The sequence below is a fragment of the Myodes glareolus genome, chromosome 7 (genome assembly GCF_982192425.1).
Source record: "Myodes glareolus chromosome 7, mMyoGla1.1, whole genome shotgun sequence".
NCBI lineage: Eukaryota > Metazoa > Chordata > Mammalia > Rodentia > Cricetidae > Myodes > Myodes glareolus.
Window position 1 is genome coordinate 78,170,154 of NC_142032.1, and position 22,245 is coordinate 78,192,398.

General features: G+C 42.1%; 1 protein-coding gene across 2 annotated transcripts in view; it reads left to right on the forward strand.

Annotated features, from left to right (window-relative positions):
- Positions 1-22,245, forward strand: part of Xpo6 (exportin 6) — a 103,671-nt gene that overhangs the window by 50,245 nt on the left and 31,181 nt on the right. For both annotated transcript variants that reach the window (XM_048460581.3, XM_048460580.3), the window contains exons 7-9: positions 1,262-1,715; positions 5,096-5,222; positions 12,890-12,999. In XM_048460581.3, coding sequence (XP_048316538.1) covers positions 1,262-1,715; positions 5,096-5,222; positions 12,890-12,999 — 691 coding nt within the window. The remainder of the gene's footprint in view (positions 1-1,261; positions 1,716-5,095; positions 5,223-12,889; positions 13,000-22,245) is intronic.

Sequence of the window (22,245 nt, forward strand, 5' to 3'; positions counted from 1 at the left end):
CTTTGAGTCTCTGTCTGTATGTCTCTTCTCTTCTCTCTGATCATCCAGAGGACAGTTTTGTTGGTTTTGTCTTTCCACCATGTAGATTCCAGGCATTATATTTAGATTGTCAGACTTGGCAGAAAGGACATTTACTTTCTGAGCCATTGCATGCCCACTTCATCTTTTGTGTGTGTGTTTGTTTTTTCTTGAATTCTCTTTCAAACCTATTCTCTCATTCACTCTTTCCCATAACAGACAGAAATGTATATAATGTATGGCCTTTTGCAAAAAACTGATTGATATCCATATATTTTCACTGTTTAAATAATGTGATAGTGTTGTGTTCTGATGCTAACCTTTCATTCAACCCTTGTCTTTTTGCTTTCTCTCCTGCTGTGTGACCTGTGCCTTTAGACAGAAACCTCTGCTTGCTGCAGAGATATATGTCCTCAGTGTCTTGATGATCTTCTGACTTCACTAAGGAACCTAGATTTCCTCCAGCTGCCCCTATACAAGAGCCTCTATCTGTCTCCTAGATCTAAATGATGGTTGCTTTGGAGTATTCTAGGAACAGAACAGTCATTTGTCAGAAGCAGTGGTAACAGGGTTCAGAATGCTTGATCTGTGGCAGAGCTGTGCGAGCGTTCTTGTTGCTTCTCTTGCTCTTTGTGATATTTGCCAACTGTCCTGTTTTTTTTTGTCACTTGTTAGATTGCATTTCTAATGACTGAGCTTGATATATCTTCATCAGCCAGCTGACCTGCATTTCTTTAGAAAACTTTCTTCATAACCACCACTGACCTAATTGTATATCTGGATATGACTAGTGGTGGGCAATAGTTGTTTTTCACATTTAAATTTTTAGTGTTAGGGATTGTGGCTGTCTTATTGCTGTTTTCCTGGTTACAGTCCTTTTCATCAGTGAGAAACTATTATTTGGCAATGTGTTTCTAAACTCATCAGTATTTTTGTCAAGGTTTGTGTTTTGGTTGTTTGAATAAATCTTTCCTCTCTTTCACCATGGTCAGATTCTCATGTCTGGTTTTCTTATGAAGCTTTGTCTTTGGTGTAAGTCTGTAACTCACTTGGGCAATCTTTTTGAGTATATATGTATTTGGTGTTCGGTATTATCTGTAGTTGGTATTGAATATAGAGCATATTGGTTTTAGGTTTCGCTTTTATAGTGACTAAAATGTTTTTGTGGGGAAAGGAGAATTCATTGTAGTGTTTCTAAGAGGTTTGGTACTGGGTGTTGTAAAAGCATGTTTTGAATTTCCAGGTGATTTACTGAGTAACCTGTTGCAAAGTCCTAGTTCAGCCAAACTGCTGCCCCCGCCCATCCCCGTGCTGGATGTGGAGAGTGAGTATATCTGTTCCCTGGCCTTGGAGTGCCTGGCCCACCTCTTCAGTTGGATTCCTCTGTCTGCCAGCATCACCCCATCCCTCCTCACCACTATCTTCCACTTTGCTCGATTTGGCTGTGATACCCGGGCCAAAAAGATGGCATCAGTGAATGGCAGCAGCCAGAACTGTGTTTTGGGTCAGGAGCGTGGCCGACTTGGGGTCTTGGCCATGTCCTGCATCAATGAACTCATGTCCAAGAACTGTGTGCCTATGGAATTTGAGGAGTACTTATTACGAATGTTCCAGCAAACCTTCTACCTCCTGCAAAAAATCACCAAGGATAACAATGCCCACACGGTGAAGAGCAGGCTAGAGGAGCTCGATGAGAGGTAATGAGAACAGGCGGGAGTCGTGCCCCGAGAAAGGGCCTGGCTGCTTGGCACACCATGTCATGTGGTGTCTGTAACCCCCTTTGGTTTCAGAATATGGGGCTACTGATAAATATAGAAAGGTAGGTGTTCCAGAATGTTCAGGCTGAATTAGAAGGGCTTGGGTGGTTAAGGGAAATGAATTGAGTGTGAAAAGTGTTGGTGTATTGTGTAGGCCTGTTGTCTCTTTTCCCCATCCATCCACCTCCTGTCCTCCTGTCCATGCTCTGTCCCTCTTCCTCACTGTCTGCCTGCAGGTCTCATGTATGCAGGAAGGGAGAGTACGGCTCCTTCATAGTCGAGAACAGAAGCGGTCTGCAGAGGTACAGGGTTACATCACCCTTCTCACTTGGTACTGCTTGTTGGTTTTCACTATTGGACTTTTCCAGAGTGCACATCTTGCAGAGTATAGGAATGTTGTTAGTATTGTGAGCTGTCGCATAAATGATAGCTGTTGGTCCAAGATAGGAGACATGTTTGGGTAGGTATGGCTCAGTGGCACATACTTGAATTCTTTGGCTACTGTCCTCTTGGCCAGGCCCATTTTTCCTAAGTGCAAAAAGTGACCTCAGTGAAGTAGGTTGAGTCAGGTGACATTATCTATTTATCTTAGGGCTTTCTGCTTCTCCCCTTCACCCTTCATCCAGTGAAGGGCAACTGGCAGCTTGCAGTTCTAACAGTCATTGGGCTGTTGAAGTTTCAAAGCAGATGCAGAGTGTTATATTAGTAACTAGTTTAGGCTTCCTGGTGCAGAGGCTGTTAACATTTTAGTGGGTTTTCAACCTCACTGTTAGTAAGTGATTTAGCTCTTTGCTTTGTTTAGACAAAGTGTGATAGGCTATGAAGTCAGCTGCCCCAAGTCAGGATAGTTCTACTGCATTTTTAAAGTGGGGAGCTTAAAGTTTTTCTGATTAAAAACTGAGTGAAGGTTAGTTTGGTTTGGTTCATAATAAATAAGCTTTGTGACATTTGCCTTTTATAATCACAAAAGTACTAATAATCCAATAAGATCTTTTCTTAATAAAAAATTTGTTACATTTATTTATTTTGTGGTTGGGTGGGGGGCACATGCCATGTTGTATGTAGAGGTCAGAATTGCTGGAATTGTTTTTCTTTTCTACCATGTGAGTCCCTGGGATCAAGCTTGTATCTTCAAGTTTGGCAGTAAGTGCCTTTCCCTGAGCCATCTCTTTACCCTCATTATTTAGTAATACCTTCTTATATGAATTTAAATGCCTCACAATTCACACAATTTCATATCCTTTCTAGCATTGATAAAGGCCATCTTGTCTTCATATGTTAATAAAAATGTATATAGCTGCTTATATCAACTGTGTTGTTTTGACTTGTCCTGGATCCGAAGTGAAAGCTGAGAGGTGCCTGGAAGCAGAAAGGTGACAGAAACAGTGTGTGCTTGCTTCTTAGCTCTTGATCCCTGACTAATTATAAACCAATTTTAGTTTGTGTTAGTTGTTTAGGAGCTTCTTAACCAGGTCCTTGGCTTCTCTTCGTTCACTCCTTTTTCTAACTTTTTACTGTTCGTTAGCATCTGTACCAGGAAGGTGGGTGGGTGGGGCGGACAAATGAGGTGCAGGCACATTTCCAGTGTCAGCTGTGCAATAAGCCTTGTTCTTGTTTGGATGGTATCTCCCTCTCCACTGCCCCCCCCCAAATTCTTTTTGGACAAGGTCTCTGTACTCTGATTGGCCTGGAATTTGCTGTGTAGCTCAGCCTGGCCTTGAACTTGTGGCATCCCTCCTTCCCTAGTTTTACTGGGTTTCTAGGATTAACAGCATGAGTCCCCATAATTAGCTTGCATTTTTGATTGAAGATTAAAATAAACTTGAGATTGCTGGGTACTTTTATGGGTAACAAGTATATCTTCCTTAAGATCAGTAAGCTGACTGGCTGCTGTCTCTGAACATCCATGTAAAACTATGGAGCAGTACATATGCTGAGTAAGAAATAAGGACTTGGTGTTCCCAAGGAGTCCCTGGAGATGGCAGAGAGAAAGTGCTTTGTACTTTGCTTTTTCAGAACAACCAGTTTTAATCCTGGGCCTGCAGCTCACTTTTGTAACCCCAGCACAGGAGAGGAACAGTAAGGAGAGTCAGGCAATAGGGTCACTGAAAGGTTGAAGCCATCCTGGTCTACATAGTACGTTCCAGGACATCTAGAGCTGTATAGCAGGACCCTGTCTCAAGAAAACAGAAACAAAACCCAATCAGCTGGTTTTATTGTTTTACTGTATGAGCTAGCCTTCTAGAGGCCAGGCGGGCGTTGGCTTCACTGAGAGAGCAGGTCTCAGGAACAGCAGGAGACACTGAAGTTCTAGGCCAGTGGTTCTTTTGAAGGATGCTTGTCTCTTTCCTTTTATTATTTCATATGTCTCTGCTTTTTCAGTTAATGATTTCAGGATTGCTTTTAGACATTACTTAATATTCTGCCAAAGCCTAGTATGTTTAGCTGTTTTTGTTGGTCTCTGAAATGAGATTTATGAAGGCAAGTCCATCTTGATTTCTGTTCTCTTTTTGGTATCGAGGGGGTTAAAATGCCAGTTTTGGAAATGTAAACATGATAATGTACTGTGTTTAATAACAGAAACTTCTTCCCCTTGTAATTAGCTCACTCTATTGTGAAGTGGCTTGGGGATTATGGGTCAATTGAAGAACTCCTGCACAGTGCACAGAAAGGGCACTGCACTACGACTAAGTGATGGTGCCCTCTGCTGGGGGGTGGCTGAGTGACCTCCGTGGGTCACTTTACCTTCTGGAGCCTCATCTATGGAGGCTTGTCTAGATCTTAGTCTTCCTCCCTTATATTTGGAAGTCGATTTTAGAGTGGAGTAAATGTGCAGTCCTTCATTAGTTCTGGGTGTCAGGGAGGAAGACAGAAATTGGATTGACTGTCCTAGATGCTGTCCCCTCTAGATAGATTTCGTCTTCTGTTTCTCACTAGTATATTTCAATTTTTTGTCGGCCCTAGCCAAGACCTGGCTTTCTAAATTTGCCAGGTTTGTAGACACTGTCATCTTTCCAGCACCTTTTAGCAGCAACTCCTTTCCTTTAATTGGGTCCCAACACTAATGAGTTAGAACAGAGGTGAACTTGAGTTTATAACGAGTAGGGCAGATAGTGTCTGAGGATTAAAGCTGCTTCTCTGCTGTGTTTCAGGTGATAATGGAATGAAGGGTTGCCTGTCTCGTAGGTAATTGTTGCAGGCCTTTGTGTTTTTAACTGGAAATGTGTGTTTGTATAGTTCTGAACTGATTGAATTTAAGTTTTCTTCTGAGAAAGTGGCTATATTTCTTATGTCATCTTTTGTCTCCTTGTCTCATGTAGCTACATTGAGAAGTTTACTGATTTTCTGCGGCTCTTTGTAAGTGTTCATCTAAGAAGAATTGAGTCCTACTCCCAGTTCCCTGTGGTGGAGTTCCTGACCCTTCTGTTCAAGTACACGTTTCATCAGGTAAAGCACCCCAACTGGCCTTCCTTCTTAAGAAAGGAGTCCCCCCCCCAAGCATTTATAGTCTTTACTATAGGAAGATCAAGGAATTCAGTCTTTCTAAGAATCCAGTGTTGTTGCTCTTGCTGTGTTTGCATATGAGCTCCATTTTATAGATAAAGAGACTGAGGCACCGAGAGTAAGGTTTTCAGGGACATACAGTTCTGTATGTGGAGCCAGTATTGGGTTATACAGTCCCATCTTTACCACGGCTGTGTTAGACAAGTAGGGTTGAGGAAAAGTCTAAGGTTAGGGCCTTATAAAATATTTATTTTCTTTCCTTTTTTTGAGATTATAATATAATTACATCATTTTCCCCTTCCTCCAAACCCACCTATGCACCCTTTTTTGTTCTCTTTCAAATTCTGGACTCCCCTCCCCAAATTAACTTATTGTGGTTGTGGGGTGCATGCATGTGTGCGTGTACTCCAAGGTACATTGCCAGCTCTTTCTCTCTGTTGCATATCTGCTCCTCAAGCTCTCCAGAAGACTATACACAAAGCAATCACTAGTTAAGTTTGGGTGATATCCAATTTTGTCACCATGTAACAGAGGTTCTTTGAGTTCGTTTTGGATTTTAGAAGCTAGATACATAACCTTCTACATAGCCCAGAATGACCTTGTATTTGTGGTAATTCTCCTGCCTCAGCCTCCTGAGGACTGTCTTTACTAAATTTGTATCCCAGTTGCCCACTACTGTGTAAACATACACACAGGGTTCTATAAGACTGTGTTAAGGTATAGTTTTACATGCCATAGAGTCCCCTCACTGTAATTGTGAAGAGTTCAGTGAATTGAGTGTGTGTGCCCATCACTACAGTCTGTCTTTAACACTAATAAGCTCTTCCTTTGCCTGTTAGTGTGTTTTTCAATAGGCTTTTCATTCAAGTATGTTGTTTTATTGCTGTGAGGAGACAACATGACCAAGATAATTTTCAAAGAAAACGTTTAATTGGGGACTTGCTTACAGTTTCTAAAGGTTAATTCGTGACATGGTGGCAGCCAGGTAGGCACGGTGCTGGAGAAGTAGCTGAGAGCTCTCATGTGATTCACAAGTTGTAGGCAGAGAGAGCAGGAGTGGGCCTAATGTGGGTTTTTAAAACCTTGAAGCCCACCCTCAGTGACACACCTTCTCCAACAAGGCCACACCTCCTAATCCTTCCTAAACAGCCCACCTAGTAGGAAACAAATACTCAAATATAGCCTATAGGGGCCATTCTCATTCAAAACACCACAGCATACATACAAAAGAACACATCAGCCAAACAAGTACGGTTTGATAAATTTTTCCCAAAGAGACACACAGCTGTTCGAGCTTCCACCCAAGTTAGAAAAGTAGTATGTACTAGCACACCAGAAACCCCTACACCTCCCTAGAGTAACCCCAGGCTTGGTCTTAACACCACAGGCTAATTTTGCCTTGTTCTAGAGTTTCTCTAAAGGAAAGCATGTAATGTGTATTTATTTGATCTGCCTTTTTTTGTTTGACATTGTGCTTGAGGTATGTCTGTTGTGTGCAGTGGTTTGTTCCTATTTATTGTATTCTAGTAAATGAAAACCTTTCTGCTGATTTGACTCTTTCTGGTTTTGGGGAGCCATGAATCATGGATCAAATAGTCTTTCTTGTTTTGTTTTGTTAGTACTAGGGACTCACTTAGCCTTGGCTGACCTTGAACTTGCTATGGAGCTAAGGATGACCTTGAGCTCTTGATCTTCCTGGCCTCACCTTCCAAGTGTTTGTATTACAGTTGTGTACCACCCTCCCATCCCCATTTTTCTTTCTTTCTTTCCTCCCTCCCTTTCTTTCTTTCAAGATAAGATTTTCTACATAGCTCAGAGTGGTCTTGAATTTGTGGTAATCCTGCTGCCTCAGCCTCTCTGGGACTTTGTTTATAGTTATGTAACCAACCCACCTGGCATATTCTTGAACATACTTTTTGATGTAATCGGGTAGTTCTTTCTGTTAGTATATCCCTCAGATGGTATGCTGGGTGAGTGAAGGCATCTAATGTGAAAAGTTGACTTTAAAAAAAAAATTAGCAGGAAAAAAAATAGCTCTCCAGTTTAACGGTGCTAAAGATTCAGGGGTCTAGGCTGGAGTGCTGTATGTGTATGAAAAGCAAATGTTTGATCTGAAAAAAGCCTTTCTCAAAGAGGATCAGGGTGTGTAAAAATTGAAATACCTAGAGGTAGCAGTGAGGTGAACCATTCCTGGGAGCAGACAGTGGAACGAAGTGATAGGAGGAGCCAAGCTGAAGAATTGTCAGGGTGAAGGGGCCAGTGCAAGCAGAACAGGAAGAAAACATGCTGAGTACATCAGACCTGTTGGAATGGGGAGAAGAGCTAATGAAGAGATTGTAGAAGGTGAGAATGGAGGAGAAAGGCAGTTTTGTAGTGGGAAGGAAGGGATAAAGAGCCAGTGCAGAAAATAAAACTTCTAGGGGAAAAAGAAACAGGAATGTCTTAAACTCACTTGGACCTAGTTCTCTTTGTAAGCTGTGGGTATTTCTGTTCAGTATGTGCCCTGGCACAACCCAGTTCTGTTTAGGTTTCCTCACCTCAGAAGATGGACTACAATGGGGATAATTCAGGGCCATCCCCAGTGTGTATTTTAGTAGGCTTGTGTGTGTTTGCCACTGAACTGAAGGTGATAGTTTCCTCTATTTATATGTCATTTACAATTGGGAGAAGAGTCAGACGCGGTCAAGAAGCAAACAAGCCTCCTTCCCTCCCTTTACCTGGAGATGGCTGTCACTCCAGCTTGCTTCTTTCTCCAGGCCTCTCATATGAGAACCTTCCTTCTAGGTGTAAGCTGACCCACTGTAGGAGAGTGAGCTTGAGGTGTGGGTTGGGCTGGACTGAGGGTCGAGAGTTGGCAGATGCTCTGTGCTGGCTTACTGTAGGAGATGTGGAGCAGAACATGAACTTTTCCTGGGAGATGTGAGCAAATGTTTATTCGCCCCAGATAGAGCATCAGCAACAGACCAGATAAGTCAGTTTGGTGAACCTATGGATTTATTGGACTTGATTACTCTTTTATGAACAATAGGTTATTTACCAGAGCAAGGGTAAACCCTCCCCGCAATAGCTACATCGGTGTAAATTCCTACCTCATCATGAATACTGACCATGTGGAACCTGCATCATAGAGTCCCCTTTCAGTTAGCATTTTACTTCCTGTATGCTCTAGCATGTCCTGAGATTTTTTGCAGGTGTGTCGGGGGGGGGGGTTTGTTAATGACTAGACTCCCAGGTGAGGATCCTGTGACCTTTTTTCCTCTAACTGCTTGGGCACATCCATAGCTCCATTGCCATAGACCTGGCTGTCACTATATTGTTCTGCTCATTAGTAGCCATGGATACTGTTCTAGTTAGCATTCTGCTGCTGTGATAAACACCATGACTACAGCATGGAGAGAAAAGGAAACATGGGGAAAAAATAGGTTATATATAGTCTTATTGAAGGAGGGCAAGGCTAGAACTCAAGACAGGAGCCTGAAGCAGAAAGTACAGAGAAGTACTGCCATTGGCTTGATCTTTCTATACAGCTCAGCCTCACCTGCCTAGGTCTGGCACTGCTTGCAGTGAGATTGGTTTTCCTACATCAGTCAGTATTTTAGAAAAAAGCCTGGAAGACATAGCCATAGACCAGTCTGATCTGGACAGATATTCATTTGAGGGTCTTCTTTTCCCAGGTGACTAGGTTTGTGTCAGGTTGATTACTGAAGCTAACTGAGACAACTACTAGGCTGTGCTGGCCAGATTTTTGTCAACTTGACACAATCTCAAATGAGACAATGCCTCCGTAAGTACAGTCTATAGTAGGCAAGCCTATGGGGTGTTTCCTTGATTGGTGATTGATATGGTAGGACCCAGCCTGTTGTGGATAGTGCTGCCTGGTTAGGTGGTCCTGGGTGTATAAGAAAATGAACTGAGCAAGCAAGTAAGCAACTTTTTTCCATGGCCTCTGCTAAGAACTGTAAGCTGAGATAACCCTTTTCCTCTCCAAGTTGCTGTGGTCATGGTGTTTATTACAGCACTAGAAACCTAACTATGGCACAGGCCAAGGTAATCTCTACTCCAAATGGCATCATGGTATGTCAGGAGGAAGGGGCACCATCCAGTCAGTGTACTCAAGATGAGTACTGTTTGGGGGATTAAGAAAACAAAATGAAGGCATCCTCAGAGTTTGTAGTTTTGTCCCCACTAACGGTGTGTTCTTGCTTTGTCATAGGCTCCTATTTGTGAAGTGGGAAAGGTTTCTTGCTTAGACTCTATATTGGAGTATACTCAGTAGTTTTGTCTTTTCCCACATTCATGGTCATTTTGTTACTATACATTTTGAGAGGAACAGTTTTTCCTTTCTTCAGCTATTTCTCCTTTTCTACTCCCTTCCTGCATTCTTTAATTTGGGCTCTGCTGAGACACTCGCCTCCACTGTGACTCTCATTAGCTGCTGTACTTCTTGGGTAACTCTGTGAGCCTGAGGTCCCTATCTTCCAGCCCCTTGTTTCACGGTGTTCTCACCAGGTCCTTCATGGTCTTGCTTGCTTCTTTTTACCCCTTCCCCTATAGCCCTGTCTGGTGTAGCACAATGCAGGGAAAGGGCTCTGGACTGGAAGATGAAGTTCTCATTCTGCCTCTTGGTTGTCCTGTCTTCTCGGACAAACAACTTCCCTTTTGAGCCTTGAGTTTCTAAACTGTAAAATAGGAGAGACAAGTGTTCACTTTCTAAGGCTGCTATAAAGATCAATGCAAATGAAGAATCACCACTCTAAACCATGTGGAAGGAATGACTTGGTATCTCTGTTACAGAACCCTGGCAGGATTGTGAGTGATTAGTTAGCCTTAGAATAAGAAAATTAAGTCTGTATATAGTTACTTTTAATAAATGAATTAGGGAGGATTGTAAAAAGAGTGATTCTAAAAGTCAGGTCAGCCTATCTGTCCTCTTTGTTTTCATGGCTAATGTCAAAGACCAAGTGCACAGGCCTTTTAGGGTTTATCAGATGCAGGAGTGATGGATGGTGCTTCCAACAGTGCAAAGGCAGCACGTGCACTTGTTTCTAGCCATAGCCGTATATCTGCACGTTCATGAGTAGAATATGTATATTGGTGCAATGCTGTAAGTTTGGCTTGTTTGTTTTTGTTTGTAGTAGCTTTTAAAAATCATCTCCATGTACATCTGATCAGTCATGTTCTTTTGAGGGGACCAGTGGTTATTCTCAAATTACAAAAGACAGTGAGGTGATTTACTGAGGGAAGCTCAGCAAACCAACGCTGTAACAAGACTGCAGGTGTATGGACAGCCTCAGTGGCCAATCTCCCAACTTTCTATTACTTCCCTGTGGTTTAATAGTTGGTTTACCTGGTGGTTCTCTGGGATGGTTTTATGGCATTGACCATCCTGGGTGGGGTTAAATGGGTATCCCTTTAGCTTTCTTTGGATTGTGAGATGGATGGAATCTGCATGGTTTTTAACATCTTCTTTGTGGTCCTGGGGCTGGAACCCAGAATCATAAATAGGTTGGATACATGCTCTGCTGAGCTATGCCCCTGTGGCTTATTTTAATTTTTTTATAGGTTACTTTTGTTTTTTTTTTAAAGACAAGATCTCACTTTGAGTTCCTACTGACTTGGAACTCTCTTGCCTCAGACTCAAATGCTGGGAGTTCAAGAAAGAGCAAACTTTCCCTACATTCTAGTGGATTTTTAATTATAATTTTCCTATCTGAGATTTCAGTTTGGTTACCTCCTCCCTATGTCTTGTTTTATTTATTTATTCATTATTTATTCCTTGAAAAAATGTTATTGAAAATTTTGGATTTCTTTGTGAATCAGAAATAGAAGGAAACTTCTCCTAGTTAGCTTTCTGTTGCTGTGATAAACACATGACCAAAAGCAGATTGGGGAGAGGGCTTATTGGCTTGTGTATCCCAATCACAGTCCAGCACTAACGGAAGTTAGGACAGGAACTTAGCAGGACCAGAAGCAGGAACCATAGAGGAAGGCTGCTTATTGGAGGTGGCATTGCCCGTAGTGCCCTGGACTCTTTCTTCTACATCAGTTTTTAAGGAAATGCCCCACAAGATATACTCACAAACCCACTCTGTTGGAGGCAGTTTCTTGGCTGAGTTTGTCTCTTCCTAGTATGTGTCAAGTTAACAAAAATTAACTAAATCTGGTATAAAAGCTAATGTACTTTTTCCTTTAAAAAGTTAAAAAATTATGTATTTATTTGTTGTGTGTGTGTGTGATATGTGTGTGTTTATGTGATTGTGTGCACTCATGGCACAGCATGCATGTGAAGATAGGACAACTTTTGAGAACTGGCTCTCCTTCCACCCTGGGGTCAGAGGATCGAGACCTCGGGTGATCAGGCCTGCACAGCCGTCACTTTTACTCTGAGCTGTCTCCAGCCCTGTTCTTTCTTTGCTTTCTCTTTTGGGTTTCAAGGACAGAACCTAGGGCCTCACACATGCTTGGAACAGCCATGAATGTTATCCTAATCCTTTCTTTTCCTTTTGTTTTGTGCTGTGTTTTCTTTCTTTCATAATCTCAGGCTGTCCTTCAACTTGCCATATTGGAGACTGACCTTGAGGCCCTTCCTGGTTCTCTTCTACCTCTAGAGCTCTAGAATTATAGGAATGTGTTATCATGCCTGATTTAGGGTGTGCTAGGGATCAAACCCAGGGACTTACATATGGAAGGAAAATATTTTGCCAGCTAACCTCCACCCCAGTCCAAATCCTGTTTTCATTTTTCATTTTGGGATAGGGTCTGGTTAAGTTGCTCTGGCTGACCTCGAGCTTACTCTTTGGTTCAGTAAGGTTTGAACATGAGATCCTGCTTCCTTAGCCTTCAGATCAGCTGGGATTATAGGCCTGTACTACCAAACCTCCTTCCCACAAATATGGGGCATAGTGAGATGGTCAAGTAGCAGAATGGAAGGAAAGAAAAAGAACCATGGTGCCTAGGTTTTGCACTAATAGAATCTCAAGGTTTTTAAGAAATTTGCCAAGGTCGACTGGCCAGGTGGTACCAGGGCCCCACAAAGACATGCTTTTCTCCTCTTGCTGTTTTTGTTTACTCCTGATTTGAGGTTGCTATTGGCCTATTTGCAAATGTTATAAATAGACTGGAATGATACTCAACAGCTCCTTTTCAGTCTTCTATGTAGAAAGACCTACCATTGTTAATTTCCTTATAGTCAGATGTGTGGACTGTTGCCTTTGAAGCACTCCGACTTCTATTTGCTTTTTTGAATTTGTAGTAGAAAAGACAGCTGTGGTCCTGCTCCTGCAAGTGACTGAATGTTTCCTGTAGAGCATAAGCTGCTTTCTCAAAAGTTGATGCAGAGTGGGAAGTTTGTGGGAGCCTTTCTGCACAGGCTCAGACGGGATCCTTGGTACATTCTGCAAGCCCTGCTCAGTTCCCTCATAAAGTGTCCCACAGTGCCCTTGTCTGGTTAGATTTAATAGGGTTCTCTGGTGAAGACTGACTTAAAGTCCTTAGTGGAGGTTTTGAAGAACTGACTGTAGGCCTTTGGTGTTGCCATTCTGGTGTATGTGTTTCTAAGCACAACAGTTGCATTAAGTAATTTCATTGTCTGGATTTCTTTTGTATCATAGCCTACTCATGAAGGTTACTTCTCTTGTTTGGATATCTGGACACTGTTTTTGGACTATCTGACAAGTAAAATTAAAAGTCGTCTGGGAGACAAGGAAGCAGTTCTCAACAGGTAAACTTCAAAACCCTGATAAACAGAGGTAGTCACTATTGCCAGTTACTCTTGTGCCCTGAGGGGCTGCCATGCTGCTGGGCCTCCTCAGTAGAATGAGGCTGCCTAGGCAGTAATGCTGTCTGAGCATTTTCTTTTTAAAAAAGTAACATTCATTCAGAATTTTTTAGGTATATGCTTTTGTGGTTGTTTTTTAAGGCTCTAGTTTTAGAGACACAAGTATTTATTAGATGAAGTGATACTACACCTGGGATTTGCTTTAAAACAACCCACTGGAGTTGTTTTAGAGTGCTCGGAACATAGAAGATTCATGGCTGACCACACAGCTGATGAGTGTCATGGAAGGAGGAGCTCAGGGTTCATTATGTCCTTAAACTTAGAGATATATCAAATTCTCTCTCTCTCTCTCTCTCTCTCTCTCTCTCTCTCTCTCTCAGATAGGTTTCTCTGTGTAACAGCTCTAGCTATCCTGGAACTCTGTTAGACCAGCCTGGCCTCAAACTCTGCCTCCCAAGTGCTGGGGTTAAAGGTGTGTGCCACCACTGCCTGGTGTGTCAGAGTTTCCTAAATTGGTAAGTAATTGTCATGAAACAAATAACTAGGAAAAGAGCTGACTTAGAGCACACTGGTAGTCCTAGCACTAAGGAGGCTGAGGCAGAAGGCACAAGTTAGAAACCCTCTACTTCAGAGATAAATGCAAATCAACATTTTCCTTGCCAGGACAGAATGCCTACAGGAGCAGCTATCAAAGGAAAGATGTGCTGATTTGAATGTGAGCGGCCCCATGGGCTCATATATTTGTATGTTTGGTTCCCAAATGGTGAACTGTTTAGCAGGGATTAGGGGATATGGCCTTGTTGGAGGAGGTGTGGCCATGTTAGAGATGGTATGTCACTGGTAGTGAGCTTTGGGGTTTCTGAAGCCCATTCCAGGCCTAGTGATCATGTGAGCTCTCAGACTCTGCTCCAGCACTGTGCCTGTCTGCCTGCTGACTGTTTCTTGCCATGATGGTCATGAACTTATAAGCTCCAATTAAATGCTCTCTTTTAAAAGTTGCCTTGGTCATTGTGTTTCCTCACAGTGGTAGAACAGTAACAAAGACCAAAGGTTTATTCTGATTCAATATGTGTGAAAAAAGACTGTCGTGGGGTGTGCATATGTGTTGAGGGAGTGTGCATGTGCGTGCTTGCGGGCCAGGGCAGCTTCACTTTGTATCCAGAGACAGGAAGGAGAGAGAGAGAGAGAGAGAGAGAGAGAGAGAGAGAGAGAGAGAGAGAGAATATATGAGAACGGATGCTAGTGCTCAGCTCTTTCTTTTTATTCAGCCTGACATTCTGTCCCTGGCAGTTAGGGTGGGTCTTCTAACCTCTATTAGCCGTTGAGAAACTCGTTTACAGTCATGTACAGAGGTTTGTTTCTTAGGTGACTACTACTACTGCTACTACTACTACTGTTTTGGCATTTTGAGACAGGGTCTCACTATATATCTCTGGTTGTCCTTAACTCATAGAGATGTGCCTGTTTCTGCTCCCAGTCCTGGGAGTTATGGCATGTGCCACTATGCCCAACTTTTATTACGTTTTTAAACTTGTTTGTTGCTTTTATATAGGGTCTCACTATGTAGCCCTGGCTGTCCTGGAACTCACTGTGTAGATCAGGCTGGCCCTGATCTCACAAAGATCTGCCTTTCTCTGCTTCCTGAGTGCTGGGATTAAAGGTTTGCTTTACTACAACCAATTCTTAATAATAATTTTTAAATACAGAAAATGGAGAATGTTTTTCTTGCTTTACGGACAGAGCACATTTTTCTTGTCTAGTATAATGCTTTTGCCAGAGAGAGGAAGAGAGAAACTTATGAATTTATCATGAGAGCAGTGACAGGATCCACACACAGAAAAGGTCAAATGGCAGCTTTTCTTAGCATTAGAATCCATTATATTTTATGTATTTTCCTATGGAGCTGTGTTCTACTCCACATGGAATAGGTAGGTTCAAAGATGGCAGCTTCTCTTTGTTTTCCATTGTGATAGTAGATCACTGTGCCACCGTGATTCTTACATTACATTACATTCTTAATATATTCACTAGTTCACGACAGGCACATAACAGACGGGGTACAGCTTTGGGTGCTATTATGCTCAGGGGAGAGCTCAGGGGAGAGGCTGCAGGTGGTGTCAGGTTTGGCTTTAGCTTCTGTGCAGTTGCTGTGGTCACCAGGACACAACCTATGGAGCAGCCCTAGCTCTGAAAACTCATTCTGTAGTTACAATTGGTTGTGTTTAGGGAAATTTGTTCTGGGAGCTTTTGTTTCTTTATGGGTGGTGACAGTTGTTGAGCCATTAAGTGGTTAGTAAATGGTGCTAGTATGGTTGTGCTGGTTTGCGTCACTGCAGTAAGACACCCAATTAAAAGTGCTTCAAGGGGGAAAGGGTTCTTTTGGCTCATGACTCAGAGGTTTCCATTCATGGTCACATGGTTCTCTTGTTTCTTGGCCGTGGTGAGGCAGAGCATAGTGGTGGGAAGTATGGGTGGATAGTGGCCAGGGAAGGGGCAGACCAAGAACTGGTAGAAGGAAGGAGAGGCCAGGGACAAGCTGTACCCTTTCAGGTCATGTCCCCCCTACCACCAGAAGACCTATCCCACCCCTGAATAGTATATCTTCCATGTCTGAGTCACTGCAGGATACTTCATAATAGTGGTGGAGGTCATGATCACCCTTTCCCAGAGTTAGACCAAATGGATGGAGGCGGGTCCTCTTTTCTGGGTGGAGAATTGGGCCAGATCTCTAAAACTCCTCTCATTGCTAAGGTTTTATGGATTTTCAAATTTTACAGAATGCTGACACTCGAAGTTTAAACATTTGTTCTTTTGTTTACAAACATCTTTTGATAGCAGAATAGCTTCTGAGCTGCTTTAGTGTCGGCTCGATTGAGGTTATGGGTGCAGAGTGTGTTCATACTGCAGAAACTCACAATAGTAGGTCTGGTGAGGTTACTGACTGACAGTTGTTTTTGAATGAGATTCTTCAAAGAAAAGCCATTTCATCGGAATGTCTTATATGCCAAACAGGCAAGCCCTTCAGTTCTGGGGTTGTACCCCACTCTCCTATGTTTAGTGATAGGTAATCTTTTATATCTTGCAGTTTAGTTGAGAATGCCCTGGAAAAGTGATCAGTATGAAAATGCTCTTTAAAGCCCAGTAGACAGGAGGTGTGGAGGTTGTGACGCTGCTGAGGAGATTGCTAGCATTGAAAGTGTAGGCTACTGGAGATTATCGTACAAACCAGTAGATGGGATGGTGCTATAGGGAGTTTAAATGCCTTGTCTGCTTCAAGGATTCCTTTTGGTTGGGTGCTAGACTGTCACATTTCTTCCTGCACAGTGGATGTCTTGCAGGAAGGTTAGGATTTTGGAAGTCACGGATCTGAAACATAGACACAATGGTGAGATAATTATATTAAATATCCTAATGATCACAGTGATGATGATGAAAAGAAATAATGTAAAATGCTGCTGCCACTTGACTCTTGTGATGACCATAGACATCTAAAGATGCCTTTTACCCACCTTCCTGTCTGTAAGCCTGCTATCTGGTAGCACAATGCTTAGAAATTTTGCTGGCTCCTTTAAATGGTAGGAAATTTTCTCATTGATAGTTTTATTTTTCCTAAATGAAACTATTTTTCATGACTTATTTTCTTAAAGATTTGTTTTTATTTATGTGTATATTTAGTATACATGCATGTATGTATGGAGTGGAAGGTGCCCATGGAAGCCAGAAGATGTTAGATTCCCTGGAACTAGAGTTACATGCAGTTGTGAGCCTCCCTGTATGTGTGCTGGAAACTGAACTCACTCTCTGAAACAGCAGTGAGTGCTTTTAACAGCTGAGCCATTTCTTCACCACCCTCTTGACCTATTTTTTTTTTGACATTCATTTTGTATTGTGTATGTGTGAGACAGAGAGAGAGGGTGGGGGGAGAGAGAATTTCATGTGTGTGCAGGTGCCCATAGAAACTAGAAAAGGGTGTCAGATCCCCCAGAACTGGAGTTACAAGGAGTTTTAAACTACTGCCTATGGGTCTTAGAAAGCAAACTCAACTCTTCTGGAAGAACAGAACCATTCTTAATTTCTGAGCCTTCTTTGCAGCCTCATGGTTATTTTTTAAATATGTATGTGTACACACACAAAGCAAAAAAAATGAAATCTTCAAAACTGGTCTAACAGTAACTACCCCCTCCCTAGGATCTGTTTTTCTTAACACTCTAGCGGTTGAGGGAGTGGACTGGAAAGAAGAGTACCAAGATAGTGCACTGGGGTGTACAAAGAAGGAACGTTGAACTTTGGCTTATGCCATCCCTTTTATTATACGTCTCTACAAGTATGTTCGGTGTAAACATTTTTAAATTAAGGGTTTGAAGTCTTGGAAGTCACTGTTCTGTCTGGTGTATCAGAGACGTACTGTTTATAGGAGTGGCTGATAAAGAACATTGGTGCTGGTAATTACCATAATTATTTTAACTGTGAGCATGCAAATGTGATCAAATGTTTGTCATCTGATAACATGGGCATGCCTTTGGAATCACATTTGTGACTTAATCCGGAACTTCAAAATTGACTGATCTGTAGGAAGTAGTCAGAAATTGTTTTCTTGATGCCTCAAATGGGAAACGTAGGTGTGGTTAGGTCACAAAGGCAGCACTCAGTTCCTGTCCCTTGTGGTTTTAGAGTTTTGCATCATTTGTTACAACAAAGTGACATTGCAGGCTACAGACTTCAAAGCACATATGTATTCAGATTTATTTATTTAGGAGCTTGGAAACTGGAGCATGTTGGAAATGCATATTCCTTGCTCAGTGAGAATGTTCAAGTTTCTGACTGAAAGCTGTTAGGACTTCAGGACTTGGGCCCAGTGCATCATGCCCTGCTTAGCAGAATTGTGGATGAGTTGATTGTCCTGCTTATCAGTTAGAGATCACAGCATCGAGAGCCTGAATCTCAGGGCGCATTTGCACCTTTGTGCTGGGTGTGGTTGTGCCTTCTTCATACTGTGAAGGAAACCAGCTGAGCCAGCACGTGGGGCCTTGGCTTGCAGTTAGTGCCCCCTGAGAAAGTGCTTCCTGTCTGTTCTCCCTTTTCTCTTGGTGCTCATCCAGGGATCAGAGACTTGTGTAGAAACTTGGGTTTTTACAGGAAGAGGAAGAAACCAGTGTGTGAAGCAACCTAAAGTTACTGTGTCATGTCCTGGGAGCCCCTTTGTCACAAGAGTACTGGCAAATGCTGGCTACAGACTAGCACAGGAATTTGAGTGTTCTTAAGTAAGGCTGTAAAAAAATGTGTATTGTTCGGCTTAATGAGGAAGTAAGTGTTGCTGTTGTAAACGACACTGTATACAGTTAATAAAGTGTTAACAAGATTGAGATCAGAGTTCAGTAGCAATTTAGCCCCTAGAAGGAGATATTTATGCCCAGACTGCACTGGAGATGGAAAATTTATCAGGAATTTTGTATCCTTCATATGCAGTTACTGACTTGGCACTGTTTATTTTTTGTGTCTTAACTCATTTACATCCTCGCTCTTCTTATTTGTGTTTATGGGGCACCTACTTTGGCTGCTTTAACTTGACTAGTTTTGTCTAGCTAAGTTTCTCCATTTATACACAAACACTTTGTTTTAAAGGTTTTTATTTCGTGTGTATTATCGTCAGCCTGTTTGTATGTGCACCATATGCATGTCTGGTGCCTAAGGAGGCCAGAAAAGCATCATATTTTTGGAACTGAAGTTACAGACAGTTGTTAGTTACCATGTGGATGTTGGTAACTGAACGTAGGTCCCATACAAGAGCAGCAAGACCTCTTAACTGGGCCATCTCTCCAGCTCAATAAATGTTTATTTAATGTTATAAATTTACACCTAAGCACTACTTCAGCTTTATCAGAGTTTAATATATGCCATGTCACTTAAATTATTATCAAATTTCACTTTAAATCTCTATTTAATTTCCAAATATTTGGAGATTTTTCATATATCCTTGTTAGTGTTTTCCAGTTCAATTTTGTTATCTGAATGTAGTTGTATGATTTTTGGTTCTTTTAAGTTTCTTAAGGAGATGAAGAGATAGCTTGGCGGTTCAGTACAATGACTGCTCTGAGTTTGATTCCCAGCACTCATGGTGGCTCACAGCTATCTGTAACTTCGGTTCTGGGGATTCCGAACTGTTTGGTCTTCTCAGGTATCAGGTATATGTGTGGGAGACAGAAATAAAGGACCCTGTCTGTTCTTAGGAGGGCAGCAGTGCTACTGGGTTAAGATATCAACTCATCTTTTCTTACCCCTGTCCCCAAACATAGTTACATTGAGGGTAGTTCTTTTTACATGTGGGCTAGGGTGAGGAGAGACACAGTTCAGCACCTTGCTTCTGAAGAACCTCATAGAGGATCATTTCGATAACGCTAGTGACTACTGGTCTACTTGACATGGGGATCTTCTGGTCGTCTCTCTCAGGGGAAAGGCAGTAAGAAGGATTTTACAGACACCACATCTAGGGCTCAGGCAGTGAAAATGAGAAGTGGAGAGATTGGGCCAAAGCTGCTATTGTAGAAACCCTACTGCCTTAGGTTTCTCTTGCTAATAAAAAACCATCACCAGAACCAACTTGGAGGGAAAACTTTATTTCAGCTTACAGCTCCACATAACACCCCATCACTGAGGGAAGTAAGGGCAGGAGCTGATGCAGACATCATGGAGAAATGCTACTTGTTGACTTGCTCTCATGACTTGTTACACATCCCATGAGCACCACAGTGAGCTGGGCTCTTCTACATCAATCACTAATTAAGAAAATACCCGTAGACTTTCCCCACAGGCCAATCTGGTGGGGGCATTTTCTCAGTTAATATTCTCTCTCCCAAATGACTGTAGCCTGTCAAGTTGATATAAAAATGAGCTAGTACACCTGAGTTAGTAATTTTCTTTACTGTTTTTGTGTCCACTGGAAAATGTAGTGTTTTAACTGTCTCAGTGCCAGTGTTCAGTTACCCAAGGTGGGAATGGAGACCGTGAATAGGTATAGACAAGCAGCTAGGGTGTCTATTGTGTCCACACACCTCTTTCATGCCTGCCACACACTTTGGGAGATTAGATACTTGTATGCCTTTAGCAATGTTCCTGATGGGGTTTATTTAGCAGTGCCAAAATCTATCTTTGCTTTAGTCTGAAAGGGATTTTCTTTTTGTAAGAGTGTTTTGATCTGATATAACAATTTATAGCAAAATGCCTATAGCCTTATGGGTTATGTCACAGGTAAATGGGAGGTAATGTGCTCCAGGCCTGAGTTTTGATTATCTTCCTGGGACATCCACTTAAATGTGATTTTCCCCACACATGTCAATTTTATTAATAATTTCCCCAGCCAGTATTCTTTCCTGTGCCATACTCAGTTTCTATTTTATTCTAGGCCTGTGTTTGCTATATTGTTAAATCACTTGAAAACAATGGTTCAGTCTTGTGAAGAAGGGGCAGTGTGTGCCCATAAGTAGGATATGAGCTGTTGTACCCACCTAACTGAAATGTGATAGCCCAGGAGGATTGTTAGACGTCTGTAGGCTGACAATGCTTAGACTAGATGGACTACAGTTGACCTTGGTTTGATTCTTTCAAGTTTGGCTCTCTTGGATTAGGTAGCAGAATGGTTAGGGTACTACTTCGAAAACAGAAACCGCAAGTATTTTAACCAAGACTCCAATGTAGACGGCTGGTTAAATAGGTATTAGAAGGCTAGGAAAATGGTGAGGAAGGCAACACAAATGATAACTGCATGAAGCAGCTCCGCCACTAAGTCAGAGGCAGGGAAAGGGGATCAGTGGGTTAAGTAAGTTCCATGTAGTTGGTGAGGGCTCAGGATTTTAAAGATTTGGCCTCCCCTCTTGTCTCAGGAGCTCTGAGGAGGCCTGGGAAGCTGGTATTCAAGCGTTCCTTCAGGAACTCTTGGCTTACTGGGAATGCATGTGAGACAGGTGCTGGGAATGTAGAATGAAGTTGGGGTGGGAGCATGGGATAGCTGTTGCTGGGACACCCTTCCCCCTTCTTTCCACCTTGCAGTCTTCCTTTAGCATCCCAGCAGCAAGTCCAGTAGTCTCAGGAGCCCTGTGCTTTGTCGAGCCTCAGCCCCACCCGCACACTGACAAGTGGGAACCACAATTTAACTGGTCTTAGCTTTTCAGGAGAGGAAGCATTTAGGTGCATAATCTTTTCTTGAAAGCAATCATTTTTTTGTTTTTTGTTTGTTTCCCCCCCCCCCCATGCATTACCAGGTATTCTATAATATCTTGGTATCTTTTATGCTAGGTTATTATTGTGTAAAGTAGCCAGATGTGGGGCTTGAGGTATTTCTTCAGTAATTACTTTAGATACAAACCAGAGGGTCAGGATTTCCCCAAGGCCTTTTAAATTTCCTCTTTAGTTTCTGGGTGATCTTAAAATTAATTGAAGGTTGAGTTTTAGGTTTGACTTAAAGCCACTGGTAGTCTATGTGTAGAGAGATCATGAGGCTTGAGTTAGGGAGCCCTGACTTCAAAATAGCCTGCTTATTGATCTTGAGCAATTTAATTGTAGTTTTCTCACACTTTACCTCTTACAGCTATTAAAAGTGTTAACCTGGATGTGGTGCACACCTTTAATCCCAGCACTCAGATGCAGAGACAAGTGGCTCTCTTGAGTTCAAAGCCAGCCTAGTCTTCAGGACTACATGGGAAAACCCTGTCTCGAAAACAACAGAAAAGGTGTTATTTGTTGATACTCAAATACAAGACTAGTAGTTTCCAGCAAAATTATTTAAAAAAAAAAACCTCAAAAATATGTAGAAAGGACTTAAAATGTTGCTCTAGAAATATGTATTTGATACAAAAGAAGGCAGTGATTGAAGAAAAATGGCAGAAATCAGACTTACTTTATTGATAATTATATTAAATAGAATGGATTAGATTCTGTTGTTAAAAGGCAGAGATGGGCAGAATAAATTTGAAAATTCATGATTCAGTTACTAAGAAACTCACTTTAGATTCAAATAAGCAGAGGCTGAAAGTCAAAGGATGGAAAATTATATTCCATGCAAGCAATAACCACAAGAACTTTTAACTGTAGAAGAGAGGCCATCAAAGATGTGTGATGTAAATAGTCAAGTACCACTTCTCTCATCTACGCCCATGCCAACTCAAACAGGCCACCAGGGTTGAGGTGTGTGTGAGG